This window comes from Gastrolobium bilobum, unplaced genomic scaffold (assembly GCF_033153095.1).
Source record: "Gastrolobium bilobum isolate Gb01-03AN ecotype WA unplaced genomic scaffold, APGP_CSIRO_Gbil_v1 utg5409, whole genome shotgun sequence".
Classification (NCBI taxonomy): Eukaryota; Viridiplantae; Streptophyta; class Magnoliopsida; order Fabales; family Fabaceae; genus Gastrolobium; species Gastrolobium bilobum.
This window is the reverse complement of record NW_026897097.1, coordinates 76,222-97,276: the sequence shown is the minus strand read 5'-3', so window position 1 is coordinate 97,276 and position 21,055 is coordinate 76,222. Positions and strand designations below refer to the sequence as shown.

General features: G+C 33.0%; 3 protein-coding genes across 3 annotated transcripts; 2 read left to right on the top strand and 1 right to left on the bottom strand.

The window, feature by feature from the left end:
• The first annotated feature begins 3,591 nt into the window (after nucleotides 1–3,591).
• On the top strand, nucleotides 3,592–7,015 carry LOC133304106 (polygalacturonase QRT3-like). Its single transcript, XM_061504080.1, has 3 exons — nucleotides 3,592–3,753; nucleotides 3,978–4,205; nucleotides 5,916–7,015. The coding sequence occupies exons 1-3, from the start codon at nucleotides 3,592–3,594 to the stop codon at nucleotides 6,963–6,965; spliced, it is 1,440 nt and encodes a 479-aa protein (XP_061360064.1). The 3' UTR covers nucleotides 6,966–7,015.
• A 3,239-nt stretch (nucleotides 7,016–10,254) lies between these two features.
• LOC133304114 (lysM domain-containing GPI-anchored protein 2) lies at nucleotides 10,255–12,312 on the bottom strand. Its single transcript, XM_061504087.1, has 4 exons — nucleotides 11,603–12,312; nucleotides 11,260–11,380; nucleotides 10,683–10,870; nucleotides 10,255–10,572 (listed from the first exon to the last, which is right to left on the bottom strand). The coding sequence occupies exons 1-4, from the start codon at nucleotides 12,264–12,266 to the stop codon at nucleotides 10,445–10,447; spliced, it is 1,101 nt and encodes a 366-aa protein (XP_061360071.1). The 5' UTR covers nucleotides 12,267–12,312; the 3' UTR covers nucleotides 10,255–10,444.
• A 5,311-nt stretch (nucleotides 12,313–17,623) lies between these two features.
• On the top strand, nucleotides 17,624–18,124 carry LOC133304105 (RING-H2 finger protein ATL78-like). The gene has a single exon (XM_061504079.1). It carries the CDS (start codon nucleotides 17,624–17,626, stop codon nucleotides 18,122–18,124), a length of 501 nt encoding a protein of 166 aa, XP_061360063.1.
• Nucleotides 18,125–21,055: the final 2,931 nt, after the last annotated feature.

Below are 21,055 nucleotides of genomic sequence, written 5' to 3'. Positions count from 1 at the left end.
AAAATCAATCAATATTTCTGGTAATATTTTGGCCTACCAAACAGTTTTTTGATAACATTCCCAGAAAACTTTTTTTCCACCATATTCCCAGTAATCATAACTCCGGAGTAAAAAAATATTTCTCTAATACCAATTGTCCCCTAAATTAAAAGAAAAAGTGGATTTGACCATTGATTCAAATCTCATACTTACTTTGCATCAAACTGACCAGATATTACTCATTATTCTATGATAATGATAGTTAAAATCTCGATTAAATACTGTGTTTTTACATTTTTATGATTTTTTTTAAACATTACAATTTTACATTTTACGATTTTTTATTCCTCTTCTATTTTTATGTAAAATCTCCTTCTTTTTTTGGTATAAATGTAAAATCTCATTTTAACTACCATATCTTTCTTTTCTTTTTTTGTAAGCATTTTAATTACCATATCTAACCACCTATAACCATCGCCTGTTCCTTCTAGCTTAAATTTCATAATAATCTAAAAAGAAGTTAAAAAAAAAATAATTTACATTCATACAAATTTGTATATACTGTATCCCAAAAATACAATTTTTTTTTTAAATATTCCAATTGTTTCATCGTTTCCTATTAGTCTAATTCAGGGTGGATCTCGATATTAAGATTTTAAATTCTTTCCAAAGACAGTACTGAAGATGATCGAACACATGCTCACATCACATCCCTACCTGCTCAGTTCCTAACGTTAAATGAGTTACCATCATTTAATAAAAAAATACAAATCTATATATACATAAAAGGCTTCGCAATCGCATCCGTTTTGCACTTATATTAAATTATTTCTACATTTGTGTAAAAGTAAAACGTTTATTCGTAAATGCACATAGAATTTAACAGTTATAGATAATTATGTATAATTGTGAAATATTATTTCTTTAATTTTTTAGTAAATTCTTATTTTAATTTTTCAAAATTTTGAATTTCTTCAGTTTAATTTTTTAATAATAAATGTATTAAAATATCCTTCAATGTTAATACTAATATTAAACTGTTTCTTTAATATTATTTTTGGCATTAAAAGACTGCATTAATATACTTATTTAACCAAATTAATAACATTTATATCTGTGTTTAAGAAAACAATTACTTTATAGAGAATAGCACTTTAAAAAAAGAGAAAGAGGAATAATTACTTTAATAAATAAAGCTAATCGAATCTGTTCGAACAAGCAAGATAATCTCCTTTGCATCTGTCAATTTTATAGCTTTTATTACAACCCCTTTCAATTCCCTTTGATATTCTTTTTAGCTTTCTGCTTCCAATGTTATTGATATTCTTTTTAGCTTTATGCTTCCAATGTTATATTTTCTTCTTCTTTTTTAAGTCTTTAAAAAACTTTTTTAAAAAGAGATCATAAGCTTTCTTTTATAAGATCGGGCCAAATTTATAAGTTGGTTTATATCATATTATTTATTTTAAACAAAGTTATTAATAATTTTAATAATTTTGAATATTAAAATAATAAAATAATTTTTAATTATTGAACATCTAATATGCTTAAATAAACTAATAAGTCTAAACCAAACCTTTTGCTTTTTAATTATAAGTCAGGTTAAACTTATAATTTAGACATACATATGACTAATAGACCACGACAGACCTATTTAATCCAAAATTTGGCCAAATTCAACTCATTTACACCACTAATTAAAGGTATTTGGATTTGTTTAATTGGATAAACTTGGATTAGTTTAATTTTAAGTAAAAATTCAATCGAACCAAATTAAACCAATAATTTTGTTTGGTTCAATTATTTTTAGTTTAAGGTTTTATTTTCCCTATGAATCAAGATCTAACTTTTTCTTAATTTTTTAATTTTAATAACTTGTTTAACATTAAGTTGTCTAAAAGTCCTTATAAGAACATTATCAAATCATATAATCAATAAATTTGAGATTCTCAATATTAAATCAATAAATTAAGATATAGCTAGTGAATATATAAGTTATAAAAATGACATATATAATTGTATAAATTTGATTTAATTTTGTTCCAAAAATGAAAGTAAAAACCCTGAAAGAGTAAAGATAAATTAGTGAAAAGAGACTTGCATAATTTGAACGAAGTTTTAAACATAAATTTTAGTATCAGCATGATACATATACATTAAATAATTATTTGCACGTGTGGTGCCAAAAAGCTCATGAATAATTATATAAGAAAAAAAGAAAAAGAACATGGACAAAACCAAAAAATACAAACGAACTTTTAGTTACCAGCATTCCTCAAGAAGATGTCTCGAATGCCTCCAAATTAAATTGAAAACATTACAACTATAAAAAAAAAAATTGAAAACATTACTAGGTGAATAAAGTTATTGTTGAGCGTGTAAGATTTAGAGCATAGTTTGAAACAAAAAAAAATCCACAACCATAGCTCTTATTATTTTCAATATTCGTTTTCAATTGGTAATGTTCTGAACAGGTTACATTGGCAAGTCCAAATGGCTGGTTACTAAGGGGGTCACATTTCTACATATATATAAATTGAGATTTTTACACTTTTATTGTAAAAGATTTTACCCTCTTGTTACCAAAAAAAAAAAAAAAAGATTTTACCATCTTACCCAACACAACTCACACCTTATATATTATATGAGTGTACTTGTCTCACACAATAGGGCGTACTGGGATAAGATGACTATGACTCATTTTATTATTCATCATTGTGAAATCTTCCTCACCTATATATTATACATCATTCATCTTCTACACAATATCCATAGAGTTGTTACGCTATTGAAAGCACACTTATCCTCACATTTCTCTCTTTTCTCTCAACTTTCATCTGAGACTGTATTCACGTTGACTCTCCATTAAACTTTAGTCTATATTAATCTATCAAGGATCTTTGTTATACTGAGATATTTTACTTTATCCAGGAATAGGAATCATAGTATAAACAATTTAGGTATTGATAGTTAAAGCTTTTTAGTTCATTATTTAAATATTTAAAAAAAATTATGGGATTATATCTTAGGAATTTATTTTTTATTTTTATTTTTAAAATTTAAAATTCAATGAATAAATTTTAAAAAAATCTTCATTAAAATAGTTCATATTTTCTTTTTTTAATAAGTTATCAAGTTTTCTCTCTCTTTCATTAAAGTAAACGATATTAATTATTAAATCAAATGGAACTAAAGTTATAAATTAGTGTAAATTTTTCACTTATAAGATAACGGTGTCAATTACAGTTTTTACAAACTGGAATAATAAATAAGCTAAAAATTAGGAAGGGTGAAAAAAAAAAAAAAAACTTAAGTGAAAAAGATGAACACCTAGGGTGTACTATAAATGTCCATAATTGCTTTCGGCGTACGTGTCTTCTTTGAAACTTACAGAAACCTGTTTAGGACTGATGCCACCAATTCATTGACGTTAAAAGTCTACCACATGGGCTCTTTTCAGGTTCCCCACTTTTTTTTTCTATTTTTTTTTTAAAAGAAAAAGAAAAAAAAGTTTTGCCAACCAGATAGGCAAATAGTTTCTCCTTCATAAGGAAACTCATCTCTGTTCTGCCAATGAGAACCAAAAATAAGTTAGAAAATTTTATGTGAAGCATGAGATTCTCAGCGGTGTGGTTTGTCTTATTATTGGTGGTAATAGAAGAAGCCACATGTTTCACTTTCAACAGGGAGAAAAGGCTCTCAGAGTTCAAACACAAAATTGAGCAAAAAATGGCTAGTTCCCTAGCACCCTCGGCATCACCTGAAACAAAAATGGTAAGCTACATTATTGCATTATTATTTTTCTTGTGATTTCTGGAACTTGTTTCACTACTAGAAAAAACTTGTACAGTGAAGAAATTGTTATGAAAATTCCCTCGATAATTTTATCTTCGCAATTATTTTTCGTCGAATTTTTTCGCAAAATGATGTCCATGAACTTAACAAACAATTATAATTTTTTTTTCTGTGGGTTTTGTTTCAATGTGAATTATTATTAGAGTGGGAGGGTGTTGTACCTGAGTGAATATGGTGCGGATCCAACTGGGGCACAAGATAGTAGTGATGCCATTTTGAAAGCTGTGGAAGATGCTTTTGAGTTGCATAATGGTCTTGAATTGGTAGCAGGTGTCAATGACCTTGGAGGTGTTGTCATTGATTTGCAAGGTGGAAACTACAAAATCAGCAAACCCATTACATTCCCTTCCTCTGGTGGTGGCAATGTCGTGGTTAGTATCTCTTTTCCCTCCCTCTCGTGATCTTTGTTTAACGATTATACAATAGGAAAATATACTCTTATGTTATAAGAGAGTATTTTTATCTTCTACACATATATCAATTTTTGTGTTATTTTTTTTTTTTATAAGTGGGTGTGTCCCACACATGATTGTCTCTATAGCATGAGAGAGCTTCTATCTTATTGCATGAGATTAATAAAACTCTTATACAATTAGTTCGATAAAATTATGAGAAAGTGTATCTTATGTTAAAGTATGTAAAATTGTGTCATTTTGAGTGAAAAAAGAGATAGATATGAGAATAGAGAATGGACAAAAAAAAAAGTATGGGTCTTGTATCTGTGTGAGAGTGAAATGACACAAATTATAATTACCCATCCCTGCTAATTCTAGTGACTCAATTATATATGGTTTTCTTTTTCTTAAAAAAAAATTAAAAAGAAAAAGAAACATATGATCTTATGAATAATGCATTTTTATATTCTCAAGTTTACTGTGCTCAACTCGATCGGTGCAGATGGTGCCACAAATTAGATGTTTCTACTTCCTACCGACAATGACAAACATAAATTAAGAAGAATTTCCGTACCTATCTAATGTGTTATTAATTTTTAACCATTTTCTGCTACGGTTCTTTTATGTTTTTCATCATAAGAACATGTTAATATATTATTACGGTCACTGACCAATTTTCAAAGCCTATGATATTTGAATTTTGCAGTGGTGTTAACACATTGCCACGCCTTAATGCCTCATTGATGCTACCAAGTACAAACGTAACCAACCTTGGATGATCTAATATTAATTTTGCAGTTAATTGAACCTCGCCGTTAATCCTTTTCGAACTATACTTACCTAATAGAAATCATCAAAATTTGTTTTGGCATTATTCAAATTAATCTTTTTTTGGTGTGCAAAAGTAGGGAACGACCCTAGAAAGCTACACTCCTAGGTAATTAATCTTTTTTTAATGTAATCACTTCTTAGCGTCAACTTTTTTTAATTTTGTGGTAAGATAGAACCTACACAAGTAAGTAGCTATTGTCATTTGCACAAATATACTTCTATTTTTTGAGCTATAACCGATATAATGTAACTGAATATTCGCTGAACATTTTTCGAATTACAAAGATTTTACATAATTTTCTCTTTTTTTTTCGTATGATTCTTTTCTTAGATAGAATAGAATTACTCAAATGAAACAATAGAAGTTATGCATATTTTTGCCAAAATAGCTAAGTCTTTAGCATTTCTATGATATATGAATAGTTAGTGTGGTGAGCTTAGGTCTTTATCCCTTATAGGGTGAAATATATTGTTATGGATGTGCTCTTAGAGGTAATGATATAAACCAAAACTCTTGAGGGAGTCACCATGTGTATATCTCAAAAATGGATGAGAAAGTGAGAATTTATATTGGCACGATGACTTTATAGTTTAGTAGAATAATATAGCTCAATGAATGCAAGATGCCCTTTCAATGAGTAAAACGATATATGTAGGTGTACCTCTATTATGAGGATCTAGGAGTCTCATCTTAGGAAGACAAAGACCCCTTAAATAGTCCTTTAGAGGCCACTCATGGACTTGGGCGGTGAGACTGGTCCAAAATAGTATGCACTTTTGAAGCTATTATTATTCTTGACACCATGCATCTACTTTAATTTGCATGTGAACTTCACAAAATTTATAATTGATTAGGTGAAAGGAGGAACCTTGAGAGCATCAGATACTTTTCCTGGTGATCGGCATCTAGTTGAGCTATGGTCATCAAATTCCAAGAAACTTGAGACAACTGAATCTCTGCATGCTGATAGCCTCAACAGCATTAAAGCACAAAACAATGGAATTTACTATGAAGACATAACCTTCAGGGACATCCTATTTGATTCAAGCTATAGAGGAGGAGGGATTTTCATTGTAGATTCTGCTAGAACCCGGATCAACAATTGCTTTTTCCTGCATTTCACCACAGAAGGAATTCTAGTCCAGCAAGGACATGAGACATTCATAACAAGTTGTTTTCTTGGGCAACACTCAACAGTTGGTGGAGACAAAGATGAGAAGGACTTTTCAGGGGTTGCCATTGATCTTGCAAGTAATGATAATGCAGTCACAGATGTTGCAATTTTCTCAGCAGCCATTGGTATTGTGCTAAGGGGTCAAGCTAACATTCTAACAGGGGTACATTGTTATAACAAAGCATCATCTTTTGGTGGCATAGGCATCTTAGTGAAATTGGCAGGACATTCACAAACAAGAATTGACAACTGTTATCTTGATTACACTGGTATAGTCATGGAAGACCCTGTTCAAGTTCATGTCACTAATGGGTTATTTCTAGGGGATGCTAATATTTTATTAAAATCTATTAAAGGTCAAATTTTGGGCTTAAATATAGTGGATAATATGTTTAGTGGTGACCCCAATAAGAAGGTTCCAATTGTGAATCTAGATGGGCAATTTAGTAACGTTGATCAAGTGGTGATTGATCGAAACAATGTGAATGGCATGGGCTTGAGATCAACGGTTGGGAAGTTGATTGTGTCCGGAAATGGCACAAAGTGGGGGGCTGATTTTTCATCAGTTTTGGTATTTCCTAATCGGATTAGTCATTTTCAATATTCATTTTATGCTCAAGATGAGCCCAAATTTGTAGCACTTTCTGTGACCAATGTGTCAGATAATGTTGTAGTAGTGGAGAGTGAGAAAGAAGCTAAAGGGTTGGTCTCCTTCTTTGTTGAACAATAAGAAGCTGGAGTGATTGTATTAATTTATGCATTAAACAATAAAATAATATTTTCCGAGATTTTCTAATATTTTTCCTTCATTTGTGTAGCTCTTTGCTGCTGAAATCAATATCCGTTAAGTTTACATTATATCGGAAGTTTCTATTATGAGATTGTCTTTTATTTTTATTTTTAGTAAATGAATAATGAGATTGTCTTTAATTCCTCATGAACTAGCTTTAAGGAAACTCCTATTTATAGGTGAAATATGATGATGTAAGAGAATATGAGATCACCTTGTTGAAATTCCCTTAAAGAGGAGGAATATTCTAGTAAGCCTGCCCTGAATAATGGCTCTAAAGAAAAACATGATGATGTAGAGGTGGATCCGCATTATATGTAGCCGCCACTAAGCTTTCGAAAATTTAGTTGAATATGTTATATTGATCATATTGTCCCACAATACATATTCTATTGCCCTCACCACCAGTAACCATGACTTTCACAAGCGAGATAAAAAAGAGACGAAAAGTACTTTTCTCATCAACCTTTATTTAATTTATAGTTGTTTGATTAAATTATGTTGTTCATAGTAAAAAAAAAAATTATTTGTTTGAGAGACCATTGAGCAATTGGTTTAAATAATATTTCTTTAATCAAATGAAAAGAGTCAATCTGCGACAGTTTTTTTTGGGGTCAATTTGTGATGTTTTGACCCCACAAGTTAGGGTTTTTTTTTACCATTATGCCTTTTTTTGATGAAAATAAGTACTACTTGCCTTTGTTCTAAAATATTTCACCAATTTAGCTATGGTTGAGTGTTGAGCGACCCATTTATTCGAGTACATCACCTTATACTAGAGTAGATTTAGTATTCTGATTTTTTTTAATATTTATTCGAGTATATGCCCATATACTTGAGTATATTGCGTGGAATTATATATACTCGAGTATTGAGTCCTATACTCGAATAAATGTTCAAAGAATTTCCTACATGAATTTTCGAACACTTAGCTCTTGAAAAGTTACGTGGAATAAAAACAAAAAGTACCTGATTCAGACACTCGAGTCAAAAGTTATGACCTTTTCGAAGTTATACTCTAAAATTTCTAAAATTTTGTAATGCCAATAGGTTTTGTGATATCCACAAAGCTTCCCCTCAGGTTACCCGAGTAGTAAAACTTCGGAATCAGGTGTCCGAATTAAGCCATAACTTTTAACTCAAGTGTCTGAATTAGGTGCTTTTTTTTATTGCACGTAACTTTTCGAGAGCTACGCGTTGACAAATTCTCGGAGGATTATTTGTTAGTGTTGGAAAGTAAAAATTTAAATAACATCATCCAGAAAGATAAAATATGCCAAACGCCCCTTTTTGGAGAAAATTTTGTACCAAATCCCTTATGAAGTTTTACGATAAAATTTTCAAAATTTTGTAACGAAAATATGTTTTTTTTTTTTTTTGTGATTCCCCTGAAGCTCTTCCTTAGGTCATCCGAGTCAAGTGCAATATTATGAGTATATACTACAAAAACTTGTTTGATCCAAAAAATATGGTCTTCCAAAGTTATACAGTTAAATTTTTTTCCACAAGATTTTTTTGGATCAAACAAGTTTCTATAGTCATATAGTCATAATATTGGACTTGACTCTAGCAACCTTAATGGAGCTTTGTAGGTATCACAAAATCTATTGGCATTACATAATTTTGAAAATTTTAGAGTAAAACTCTTAAGGTCATTACTTTTGACTTGGATGTCCGAATCAAGTGCTTTTTTTTATTCCACATAACTTTTTGAGAGCTACGCATTGAAAAATTCCTGTAGAAATTTTTTTGAGCATTTACTCGAGTACATGTCTATATACTCGAGTATATTGCGTGAAACAACAAATACTCAAGTATGAGTCGATCAATAGTCAGATAGGGGCAAATTGCTGAAATGTTTTGGAACATGGGCAAAGTGATATTTATTTTGATAAAAAAAAACGACACAATGGTTAAAAAGCCCCACAAATTTGGGGAAAACACGATTGGATCTAGCACTTTGGGTTTATTCCTTTTTCCAAAATATTTCGCAAGGGTTGTAAGATTATACAAAAGAAAAAGCCACTCTTATTAATTATTTAATAAGTTATCTAAAAACCTCCTCTAGTTTTTACACAGCAAATGCAAATTAATTTTATTTAAGGGGTTGTAACAAATGCCCAAAAAAACTAAAAGTTGGATTTTGTTCAACAACCACAATTTAGCATGCTTTTTGTAGGGGAAAAATGTAAGACATTATTTATCAATTTAATTTAATTTAATTTTATCAGGAGTAGATAAGTTTCTTAAAAGAATTCAACACATCAGCAGCCGCCTTAGCGGTTTAAAAGTCAACCCCACTTTTATATTTTAACATAACTTTGTTCGGTACAGCGGTCAATGTTTATAAGTAAATGATTCAAATATGCTGTTTTCTTATCTCTTATTTTGTTTTTCTAATTGAATAACATAACTTGATAAAAAATGATAACATTTTCTCTATTAGCTGTCAATTTTTTTTTATCAAGTTACTATTATTCAATTAGACAGACTAAAAAGAGAACAGCAAAATTGGAAAGTTGCGGAAATGTGAGGAATGAAAAGATAATGGAGGAAAGAAGAAAGGTCCTCCCATCAAACATTGTGCTGACTGGTGAGGCAACTTGCCCACTAAAAGCTAAGTGATCCTGTATTTCTAAGGTAAATGAATAGATAGTAGTAATAATGGGAAAAATTGACTACAAGCAACGATAACAACTTTATATTAGGTAACTGTCCACTCCAATGCGTGCAATTGAATATGGAAAACCTGTGTTAATATCCATGTCAATACATGGATATTATTAATAAGTAGACATTTTAGGTTTTCATTCTCAGAATTCAATCAACCAGGAATTTTTTGGACTGCAAGGAAGCTGATAAAAAATGTGCTTCGCGGTAAAATGATTGTATGAAGTCATCAAAGAGCATACAGAAAAACAATGAGCATTGACACAACCATGACTAGATGAAACCATTGGGGCTTATGGGTTTTCCATGTCTCCCAGCTTTCACTAGTTTAGTTTTATGAATTTGTGTTCACAAAAGATGGTAATTTGATACAAAAAACAAATTGCATAAAACTTTTGCTACTATAACTTTTTCTGTTACGAAATACGGTCAAAAGATTTTATTTTATTTTTTTTTGGAGAGGGGGGGGGGGGGGGGGGGGGGGGGGGGGGGGGGGGGGGGGGGGGGGGGGGGGGGGGGGGGTGAATCACCAAAAGTGAGTGGTGAAAAAGATACACATTATAATATTTTCAGATATTACTCTTATTCTTCCAAACATGTTAAAGTTACAAAGATTATAAAGGACAAAACAGAAAAGGTTCACGTGCGGCGACACTCAACACAAAACAATCAATCTGAACATAGAAAATTACAGAGTGGACTGACTAATTCATAGAAGAAGAAAAAAAAAATGGGTGTAGGGTATTTGATCACAAAAGATAGACAAAAAAGAGGACGAAGTGAATGAGAATGAAAAGATTACTCCAAACCAAGCCTGGCAAGGTGCTCTTTGATGCTCCTGAACCAGCATTTGATCCTCCTGAAGCACCAGGTGGTACTGTTTCGAAACAATCAGAAACAACCAAACCAACCATATTATTAGAACTCTCAGTAATTTCATTGACAATACCCTCAAGAGATTCAATTCAAGTAATTAATTGCACTAACCAGCACAAGTGTCCTGAGTTGCAAGAATGGTAGAGATATTAAGGGAGGTATAACCAGCGTAGGCACATGTTGTGCTATTGCAGGAATTCACAGATGTAGTATTGCCAATGGAGACATTCGTTGAGCATTCCATGGAGGGGCAAACACGCCAATTTATCGGTTTCAATTGGGATGGCTCACATTGTAATCTAAACACACAAAAAAAAAAAAAAAAAATTTGCATAAAATTAATGACTAAGACTCCACTACCAAACACAAATTAACAATGGGAAAAGTGTTTCAACTCCAAATGTATATAAATTTATCTCCACCAATCTCAAAACTAAGTCATTCTAGGGTCTAGAAAAAAATGGAGGATATTTTGAAAATTTTACTTTCCTTTTACCACCATAAATTTTAATAAAAAGGATAGGATATTATATCTATTTCTTTTATGTCTACTTTACTTTCCTAATAGAGTTAGATCACAATCTATCTGTGTTGAAAAGGAATAGATAGAATAGACATTGACAACTATGCATAATATAAAGATGTCGGCATAAACATTAATTCCATTAACAATACGGCAAGCACTCACATAAATTTGTTACTGGAGTCGCACTTGCATTTCACGCATTCATTAGCAGTGTAAACGTAAGTACCATTGGCAACAAGCAAAGGGGAGTCCAATGAGTCATTTCTCACATTCGAGGAACAAGCTTGAAGTCACAAGTAACAAAATCAAACAATAATTATATTTACAAAAATTAACATAAACAATAATTATACTTACCACCAATTAAATTTATCAATAAATATTAATTATGATTTTCGTACAGTTGTAATTTATTAAAAATTAATAATTCATTAATAAATGTCAAGTTTTAATTACAAGAAGTGATCAATTTAATTGGTAATAAGTATAAATATAAATAAATTACCTTGAAGGGGAACATCAAGAATTTGACCGGCCTGAAGGGATTTGGGATCAGTAATCCCATTAATGGTGAGGAGAATCTGTTCAGTGGTACCATATTGTTGAGCAATACCACCCATGGTGTTCCCTGACTCCACCACATGTGCATAGTGCACCACACTGCTGCCACCTACCTGATCGCAGCTACAAGGGAGGGGAATCCAAATCTTATCCCCAGCAGTTATGTTATTTGCGTCAGGTATCTTTTTTATATTCGCCGTTTGGATCTGCTGGTACTTCAACAAACCCGCGAACACCGTTGTCGCTATGTCGAACAGTGTGTCGCCCGGTCTGATTTTGTAAACCGGAACCTGGTTCGACAGACCGGTTCCGTCACTGCACTTGCACGGGAACGGCACCTTCACAACCTCGTTGGGCCCCACCTTGTGGCTACCGTTGGTGTTGCTGGGGAGGTTGTTTGCGCCGAGGATGTCGGGGAGGTGCTTCACGCTGAAGAGGGTTTGGACGCGGCGCAGAGTAGTGCCGTTTGGGTTCGTGTAGTCGATGAGTGCACGACACGTGGCGTTCTCCGTCGCACACTTGAAATGTGCCTCTGGTTGAGCCTCTGTTAACCCCACACCGGCTATCACGATTATAACTAACCAAACACACACCTTGCCCACACCCATTTTTTTCCTTTTCTTTTTTCTTCTTCTTAGAGGTAAAAGAAAGAGAGGTTTGTTGCTTTTATTGTGGGCACGGTCTGACTCAGTGGGTCATTGGTACGAGCGCTGAATTATGATGCTACGAATCAAATTTCGAGTTTTTCTTTTTTATATATAATATTCATTGTTTTATGGATTACTCGGTTAATCTGAGTTGAGTAGAGTAGAATCACAATCACATGTGAAGTTCTTATTAATATAGCTGCATTTTCATTTTCCGAGACTTGAACTCAAAATCATGATTAAATATCATCCGCTACCAGTTGATACGCGTGCTTGGTATTTGATATTCTTATTTTGAATCCAAACACCAACCTTGCAGTGGAGAAAATTTACCATGCACAAGGACGATTAACAATTGAGTGGTTACTTTGTAAAATTTGGGATATACATGAAAATAAAAATAAAAGTAAAGTGAAAGAAATTTTAGGAGATTTTCACAAAAAAATCACCCAATTATTAATCGTCCGAGAGCATAATAAATTTTCCCTGTATAATGCGGGCAGGAAAAATAAAGGTTAATAATATAATAATAAGTGATAGATGTATGAGTTTAGAGGTAAAATATATCATTATTGTTAAATTAGTTACCTTTTTTTCTGAAGTAAAAATAAAAAAATAAAAAAAATTAGTTACCCGTTGGAATATGCTGGGAGCCAGCGTGGTTGCTAAGATTGTGAGGTTGTCCTTTTCGACGACTTGGATATCAATAGCGGGTTGACTAGTCATTGTGACTTTTCCTCTCTTTTAATGTGTTTGTTGACCCCAAAGGTTTATACTGTCAGAATGAAATTTAAACCCTCTTGGGTCTGAATGGGAAGGCTATTTGAGTTTCGTCAGAGCTTAATTTAAAAAGCGTTTAGAAATCTCGTCTAGTGGTTTTGGCGTTTAGTTAAGTAATGAGGTTATGTATGGAATTGTGGGCCAGGGATGATTATTTCATACTTTTTTGATTGAGATTTGAGATTAAATCAATTAGAAAAAGAAGCACAAGATAGAGATGTCACTACAGTTATGTGCGGCTCAAACACGCCTTCCTCAGGGAATGTAAGAACGAGTTTGTTAGACCGCACAACACGCACAAAAGTCGTATAAAAGTCGTTTTTGATTTTAAGTAATTATATTACTTTAGGGGGAAGGTTTTAATGGATAATGGTTTTAATTGAGGGGGAGGGTTTCTGATAAGAATCACTGTCAGATATAAAATATATAAATAGAATAAATGATTAATATTTCTTATATTATAGAATAATTTTATTTTCTATATACATATAAAATATATGAAATTTATATTTTCATTTTTTTTATATGAGTCCCACGTATTTTTATATATATAAAAGATAAAATTATATTTTGTAATATAAGAAACATTAACTTTACCTCCTTTTTGAGTAAATTTTTTATGCAATGAGAGTAGGTATTCCCTTGTAAAAATAAAAATATGAAAAGAAATAATTATACAGATAAATATATTATAAATATTTTTTTTTTTTTTTTTTTTGGAGAAATAAATATTTTTTTTCATATTTAATAAAAAAACGATATATTTGTAATTATGAAAATATTTTCCTACTTTACCGCTTGGTCAAATGACTTTCTGATAAGTCTCATTCAGCACGAATTCTCACAGGCGCTTTACCTACTTTACTTTACCAACTATTATCGCTGTCTGCTTGGTCAAATAAAAAATTAGCTACACCTTTTAACAATATCTGATTTTTTTCACAAAACATGGCTAAATATGAGCTGATCTCATAACATGTCATTTTAAGTGTTCATTAATTTGCCTCAACCCATGAACTTAATTTTAATCCGTACCAGTTCCATTGTCTATTTGTGGTTTTTCAGCGAAAAGAGAATCTGATATGCGGTGCAGGAAGGACATTGATTGTTTTTTGTTTGATTTGTCTCATTTTTTTCTTCCCATTTTTAACTTAAATTACAATTCACAAGTTAGAAAAATCAATCTCAAGTTTTATAATTCCCATCCCTAAATGCTAGAGTTTTTGTACCCCTACGTATCCATTGACTTTTCTATAGTATAAACCCCAACAAACCGGACCTAACGCTAACATTCAAAATCCAAAGCATTGATGGACAAGGAAAAGCTATGATTATTACTCATCAGGAAAAGCTTTGAAATCAAAATTTTCAACGAGTAGTTTGCTTTGTATACAAGTTTAGTATCGTTATATGGGCTTTGGTCTGGATTGTTTTGTTTATTTTATTGGGCCTAAGATCTCCCTCACTGGATTCAAGCCCAGGTTTAATTGTGGATACATATTAAAATCATTTGTGTGAAATTGGAGATACATATTTAATTCATGGGTAATATTACTCTTATGTTGAATGAGATAATATAACTTCCTACACACTCATTGATTTTTGTTCTTCTCTTTTTCTTTTTTAATAAATAATGGGATCCACTACATGTTTATATCTATGACATAAGATAATATATCTCTTATGACATGAGAGCAATATAACCCTTAATTCATACATGCCCAAAGCTCACTTTATGAAAATCATGTAATGTGTAACATACGCAATCTTTGATGTCATAAATCGAAATTACTATCATACCCTTACATATGATCTAATAATTTTTCTTTTCTAATTTTTTTTGTATGCTGCCCTTGATTTATTTATCTTCAACACATATTTGATGCTTATGGTTTTGTGTTTTCTTATTACTCTTGGTCCATTTTTAATTTTAAAATAAAATTCATCTATATATTTGTCTCTTTATTATCTTATTAATCTTTTGTATAACTGCATCATGTATTTACAATCTTCACAATTGATATTTTTTATTCTTAATTAAAGTTTTTGCTTTTTATTGTCAAACACTTGTTGAATCTACAGTTGAGTCGGACCAAGCAAATCAAAGATATGCCTCGAATTCAACATTAAAAAACACCTATAATATTCCAAATGTTAGAAGTTACAAAATAATCAAAAAAATTGAATCGAATCATAAACTAAATCGAATTGCACTTAAAATAATCGATTTTTAAAAATCAGAATCAAATTTTACAGAACAAGTTTATGAACCGAACCAAACCAAACCAATTCTTACAGAACAAGTTCATGAACTGAACCAAACCAAACCGTTTTCGAACCAAACTGAACCACTTTTGAACCAAATCGAACCGCTTTTTATTTCTTTTTTTCTTTTTTTTTTTCTTTTCAGAAGAGGGTCGACCCAAACCGGTTCCGAACTGAACCATTTTCAACCGAATTGATTCCAACCAAACCGAGCCATTTTCAAACTGAACCGAACCGATTTTGAACTAAATCGAACTATTTAAACCAATTCAATTCACTTTTTCAAAAAATGCAGTTTAATTCGACCCATGCACACCCCTACCAAATGCAACTCGTTTTAATCGAAATATTAGATCCCGCCGAGGCTTGAGTTGATATCATATTCCCAATAAATACTTAATAACACAAAAGGGGAAAAAATAAAATAATATTATTTAAATAAAAAACATAATATTTTGGAACCAACTTAGAAATTTATTGCAATCAGTCACGCCCAAAATACTCGTGACCACTCGTGCCCAAATAAAGTGCAATTACATGATAAAACACTCCTAGAAAAGGCATGAGCACTTTTGCCCAAATTAGGAGCGAGATAGCACATCTATTTATATCCCATTTTTTTACTTTTTCATTTCACACCATTTTTCTACTTTCTCTCCAAGACTTTGTTATGACTTTCTCTGTAAATTTTTCCTTGAATTTTTTTGTACAACGAAGCTTTATCAGTCAAGTATGGAAAATTGTGAAAAATGTGAAAAGGAGAATGAGAGGAGAACAGGTTCAATTGCGCTCAAATTAGACAGGTTAGGGTGCTCGATTGCGCCTAATTGGGACGCGACTAGTCACACCTCTTCTAGGCCTGTTTCATCATGCAATTGCGCTTTTTTTGGACGCAAGTGATCAAGTTCATTATGAACGTCACTTATTACAATAAATTCGTAAATTGATTTTAAAATATTTTATTTTTGTAATTTTTTATTTAAATAATAATATTCAGAAAGATGTGACCCAAAATATCTTTATCCTTAAAAAAACACTCATATATTAATCCAACAAAATTAAAAGAAAGAACCATTTATCTTGCCCCACTACTAGCGGAAACCCCACGCCGCGCCATTACTGGGAAGAAAAAGAAAGAGATAACTGAGTTAGTGGATTCAATCATTGATGAGTTCCATCACATCAAAGGCCTTAGAAGGTTGATGTTGGTATTGACTAATTTTATAAATAGGACGGAATTTATATATAAATAAAGAAATTCAGTTTCAAAAGATCAAAAAAAGGTTAAATAAAGATACGTACATAAATCAAGTTTATACAATTTTGAAGAACATATAAGAAATATACTTTAGACAATTTTAATTAAAAGAATATAATTTTTTTTTTAATATAACTCTATTCAAAAGTGAATGAAATAAATTACAATTAATTGTTTGGCCTTTTGATCCAATTAATGTAAAAGGAAAACTTTTTAACGTATTGATTATTGAATCAAAATCCCAATATTTTATCAAAATAACATCGTGAGACACATATGAGAGATGCGCTCGTTTAAGTTGTGCATGCACATGCATGAATACTAGTCTATTACATGTTGCATGCTATAAGTTGCGCAATACCTTTATGCGCGAGTTGCGGTGTCTGACACATTGCAAGTGTGTATTCACTCATGCACAAATTATGCATCCCCTCGAGTGTGACTTGAACGAGCACACACTTTATGCGCATTTCACGACATTATTTTAGTAAAATTATTGAATTTCGAATAATCCAAAAAAATCCTCTCCTTACATCACTATGATAAAAAAAACTTGATGTTTTCACGATAAAATTGAGATGATTTGACAAGACTAGGAGGGTAATCAAATAGAAAGATATGACCAGCTTTTTCATTTCTTTGAAGCGCGTATACAAAAGCAAGGAACAGTGATCATTTTGTCATGTTTGGCAAAAAAATTTACTAGACTGTCACGTCAATAGTAAATTTTGTCAAAATGCCACACGCCATATTTCGCTACACTGTGTATAACAAATTATCGCTACATAGTATAGCGAAATATGCCATGTCAGAATGACGTATAATTCCCGAAAGGAAGACCAGTGGAGAATCAAGTAAGCATCTCTCATGTCCGGAATATCAAGCACTAATTTCTCTTTCGGTTGCAATACATTCCATTTGTGTTGGGTGTTATTTTTTTTGTACCTATGTGGCGTCCTCTCCATGTCTCCCACTTTCTTTATCTACCAAATTTCCTCATCACTTGTTCATCTCCATGGCTGAAACTCACTCTCAAGCTCCCACACCCACTCTTGGCCCCTTCATAAGCATACAACAACAACATGAAGAACAAGGTAAAGGTCTCGATTGGATGGTACTTGTGGCAGCAATTATATGTGCCTTCCTTTGTGCTCTTGGCCTTAACACTATGTTACAATGTGTCTTTCAATGTGCTAGTCGTGTCCTCACTGAGCCTCTACAATGGTTTGCTTCTCGGAGGCTCAATTCTGGGCTCAAGAGGAAAGAAATGGTAGCTTTGCCAACCTCAACTTATAGCAACACATCTGGGTCTACATCTTCACCTTCTAATTGTGTCATTTGCTTAGCAGAGTTCTCTATTGGGGACCAGATAAGGTTCCTCCCAAATTGCAATCACCATTTTCATGTGGTTTGCATTGACAAGTGGTTGCTCTCTCATTCTTCTTGTCCTACTTGCAGACACCTACTTAAGTCTAGTGATTCTGCTCACTCCTTACTTATTGCCATAGCTCAGTGATTAAATAGCTATAGCTAGTTATTTCAAGTAGGTTAATCTACAGGCCTTCTCTATGGTAGAATGCAAGATTTTGGGTTAATATTCTCAATTGAAAACTTTTTGAGTATCCTTTTTAACTGAATTCGAATATTTTGCCAACTATTCATATTTAATTAACAGGAAGGTTATACTTACAACCAACGGTTATCATTTAATATCTGTCAATCAACGGTTATTATTTATTGTGAATTAATAATTAATTAATAAGTTTGATTTAAGAAAATAATAATCGTTGATTGACGAAAATCAACGATTAAGATATATGATTATAAAATATTGTAAACGAAAATAGATTGTAAATATAACCTTCTAAGGCAAAATTACGGCATGGTATAACATTTAAAAAAAATACTCATATATACTTTGAGAGTATTATTCTAATTAAAGTGTAACATGCGGTTAGAAAAATCTTCCTTTTCAACGGACATATTCCATCGATTTTAAGAATCAATCCATTTATCAGTAATTTTTCGACGAAAATTCCGACTGACGAAGATCCGTTTGTGATGATCTCGTCGGAATGAATATTTCGACGGTCATGAAAATTGTGCCAAAAATTTCCATCACGAATATTCCATAACGAAGATCCGTTTGTGAATGATGATCTTAAAGAGATGGATCAGAGTGAAAAAGAAGGCTTTAGTATCTTAGGAAAAATGAAATCAATCTTATTGAATCTTATGCTAATTGTTCCTATATATATTACAGTAAAGGATAAAGGGGATAAAGGAACTGAATAACAAAATTCAGTTATAACAGAAAATAACAAACAATAACAAACAATCTGTTAGTGCTGATCTGTCATCTAGCTGGCATCAGAATCATTGGTCAATACCCCCCCCACAAGCTGGGCGATGGATATCAAAGAGACCAAGCTTGGAGATGTTGGTGGTAAATGGCTGAGGATGCAAAGACTTGGTAAAAACATCAGCAGCCTGAGCAGAGGAAGAAACAGGTAACAAATGGATTAGACCACTGATCACTACTAGAAAAATCCTCTATAACAAATGGATTTCTGTTTTCACGTATAATGTGACAGTCGAGCTCGATATGCTTAGAGCGCTCATGGAAAGCGGGATTATGAGCAAGATAAATTGCTGATCTATTGTCACAAAAAACAGAAATCGGTTCGGTTGCAGGAGAGCAGAGATCATTGAGGAGAAAGCGAAGCCATTGTAATTCACCCGTTAAACTGGCAAGAGCACGATACTCAGCTTCCGTAGAAGAGCGTGAGACAGTGCTCTGTTTCTTCGAACGCCAAGAGACAAGGGCAGAACCGATGAAGATACAGAAACCAGTAACAGAGCGTCTGGTATCCAAGCAACATGCTCAATCCGCGTCTGCAAAGGCCGAAAGATGAGGGAGATTGGCTGAAGGGAAAAATAACCCTTTGCCAGGTGAACCTTTCAAATAAAGAAGGACCCTTAAAGCAGCTGTGTGATGGGTGGTCATCGGATTAGCAACATATTGGCTCAGCTGCTGAATCGAGAAAGAGATATCTGGGCGAGTGTTGGTTAGATACAGAAGACGGCCAATGAGGCGACGGTAGGCAGCAAGATCTGCATAGGGTGTTCCCTGAACACGTTGCAACTTAATAGAAGGATCCATAAGAGTTGATACTGGTTTCGAAGCTAACAATCCACTGTCCTGAATAAGCTCGAGACAATATTTGCGTTGGTTGACCACAATTCCTGTAGGAGAACGAGAGAGTTCCAATCACAGAAAATATCTAGCAGGTCCAAGATCCTTTATCTTGAATTGGGAATCTAAGGACTGCTTGACAAAAAGAATTTCTGTGGAATTATTACCAACAACGAGGACATCATCCACATAGACCAGAATAGCTGTAAAGGATGAACCAGTCTTCTTGATGAATAAGGAGTGATCGGCAGAGGATTGCTTATAGCCAATGGACAAAAAAGAAGAAGATAATTTGGCATACCACTGTCGGCTAGCCTGCTTCAAGCCATAAAGCGATTTTTGGAGTTTGCAAACCTTGTTGGGAGAAGAACAAGAGAACCCAGGTGGCAGGGACATGTATACATCTTCATTAAGGTCGCCATAAAGGAAGGCGTTATTGACGTCTAACTGTTCAATCAACCAGCCATTACAAGAGGTTAAGGTGAGAAGAATGCGCACGGTTGTGAGCTTTGCCACAGGGGAGAAAGTGTCAAAAAAGTCAATGCCTTCCATTTGAGTGTAGCCTTTAGCTACAAGGCGAGCTTTGAATCGCTCAACAGATCCATCTGCTCGATGTTTAATACGGAAGACCCATTTGCAACCGATGGGCTTAATGTCAGGTGGCACATCAACAAGTGACCATGTATGATTCAAGGCAAGAGCATCTGATTCAACTTGCATGGCATCATGCCAGCAAGTGAATTTGGAAGCCTCAGCATAGGATTTTGGTTCCACATGTGTGCTTAGATTGAGACATATATTTTTATAATGCGGAGAACAGAAATCAAAAGAATAAACTGATGATAAGGGGTAAGGAGTACTTGAGGAACGTTGGTCAGAAAAAGAAGCAGAAAGGCTGCAGTGATAATCAGCAAGGTACTGAGGTGTATGACGGGTTCGATGGGATCTGCGAGGAGGTGAAGTAGGAAGGTTATGGTCATTGGCTGTGTCAGGTACAGGAAGGGGAGTGGGATGAGTGGAATCAGGTATGGGAGTGGTAGTAGGATGAAGGTAAGAAGGTATAGGATCAGGTGAGGGATCAAAAGATAAGGAAGGATGTGGTGAAGAGGGGATGCATGTAGTGGGAGCATCAGCAGGAATTGGGCTTGGGAATGGGAAGTGTGTCTAAAAAAAAAATAACATTTCTGGATATAAAAACAGAATGAGATGACAGAATTTGGTCCCCATATATCAGCATGTAAAATATGGAAA

Bases quoted from the DNA above. Each gene is read 5' to 3' on its own strand.
- LOC133304105 (XM_061504079.1), top strand. From the start codon at position 17,624: ATGGCTGAAACTCACTCTCAAGCTCCCACACCCACTCTTGGCCCCTTC.
- LOC133304106 (XM_061504080.1), top strand. From the start codon at position 3,592: ATGAGATTCTCAGCGGTGTGGTTTGTCTTATTATTGGTGGTAATAGAA. The intron at 3,754-3,977 runs GTAAGCTACATT...AATTATTATTAG, and splicing joins CATCACCTGAAACAAAAATG to AGTGGGAGGGTGTTGTACCT. The intron at 4,206-5,915 runs GTTAGTATCTCT...ATAATTGATTAG, and splicing joins CTGGTGGTGGCAATGTCGTG to GTGAAAGGAGGAACCTTGAG.
- LOC133304114 (XM_061504087.1), bottom strand. From the start codon at position 12,266: ATGGGTGTGGGCAAGGTGTGTGTTTGGTTAGTTATAATCGTGATAGCC. The intron at 10,871-11,259 runs GTGAGTGCTTGC...TTGTGTGTTTAG, and splicing joins GACTCCAGTAACAAATTTAT to ATTACAATGTGAGCCATCCC. The intron at 10,573-10,682 runs GTTAGTGCAATT...GTTTCGAAACAG, and splicing joins AACTCAGGACACTTGTGCTG to TACCACCTGGTGCTTCAGGA.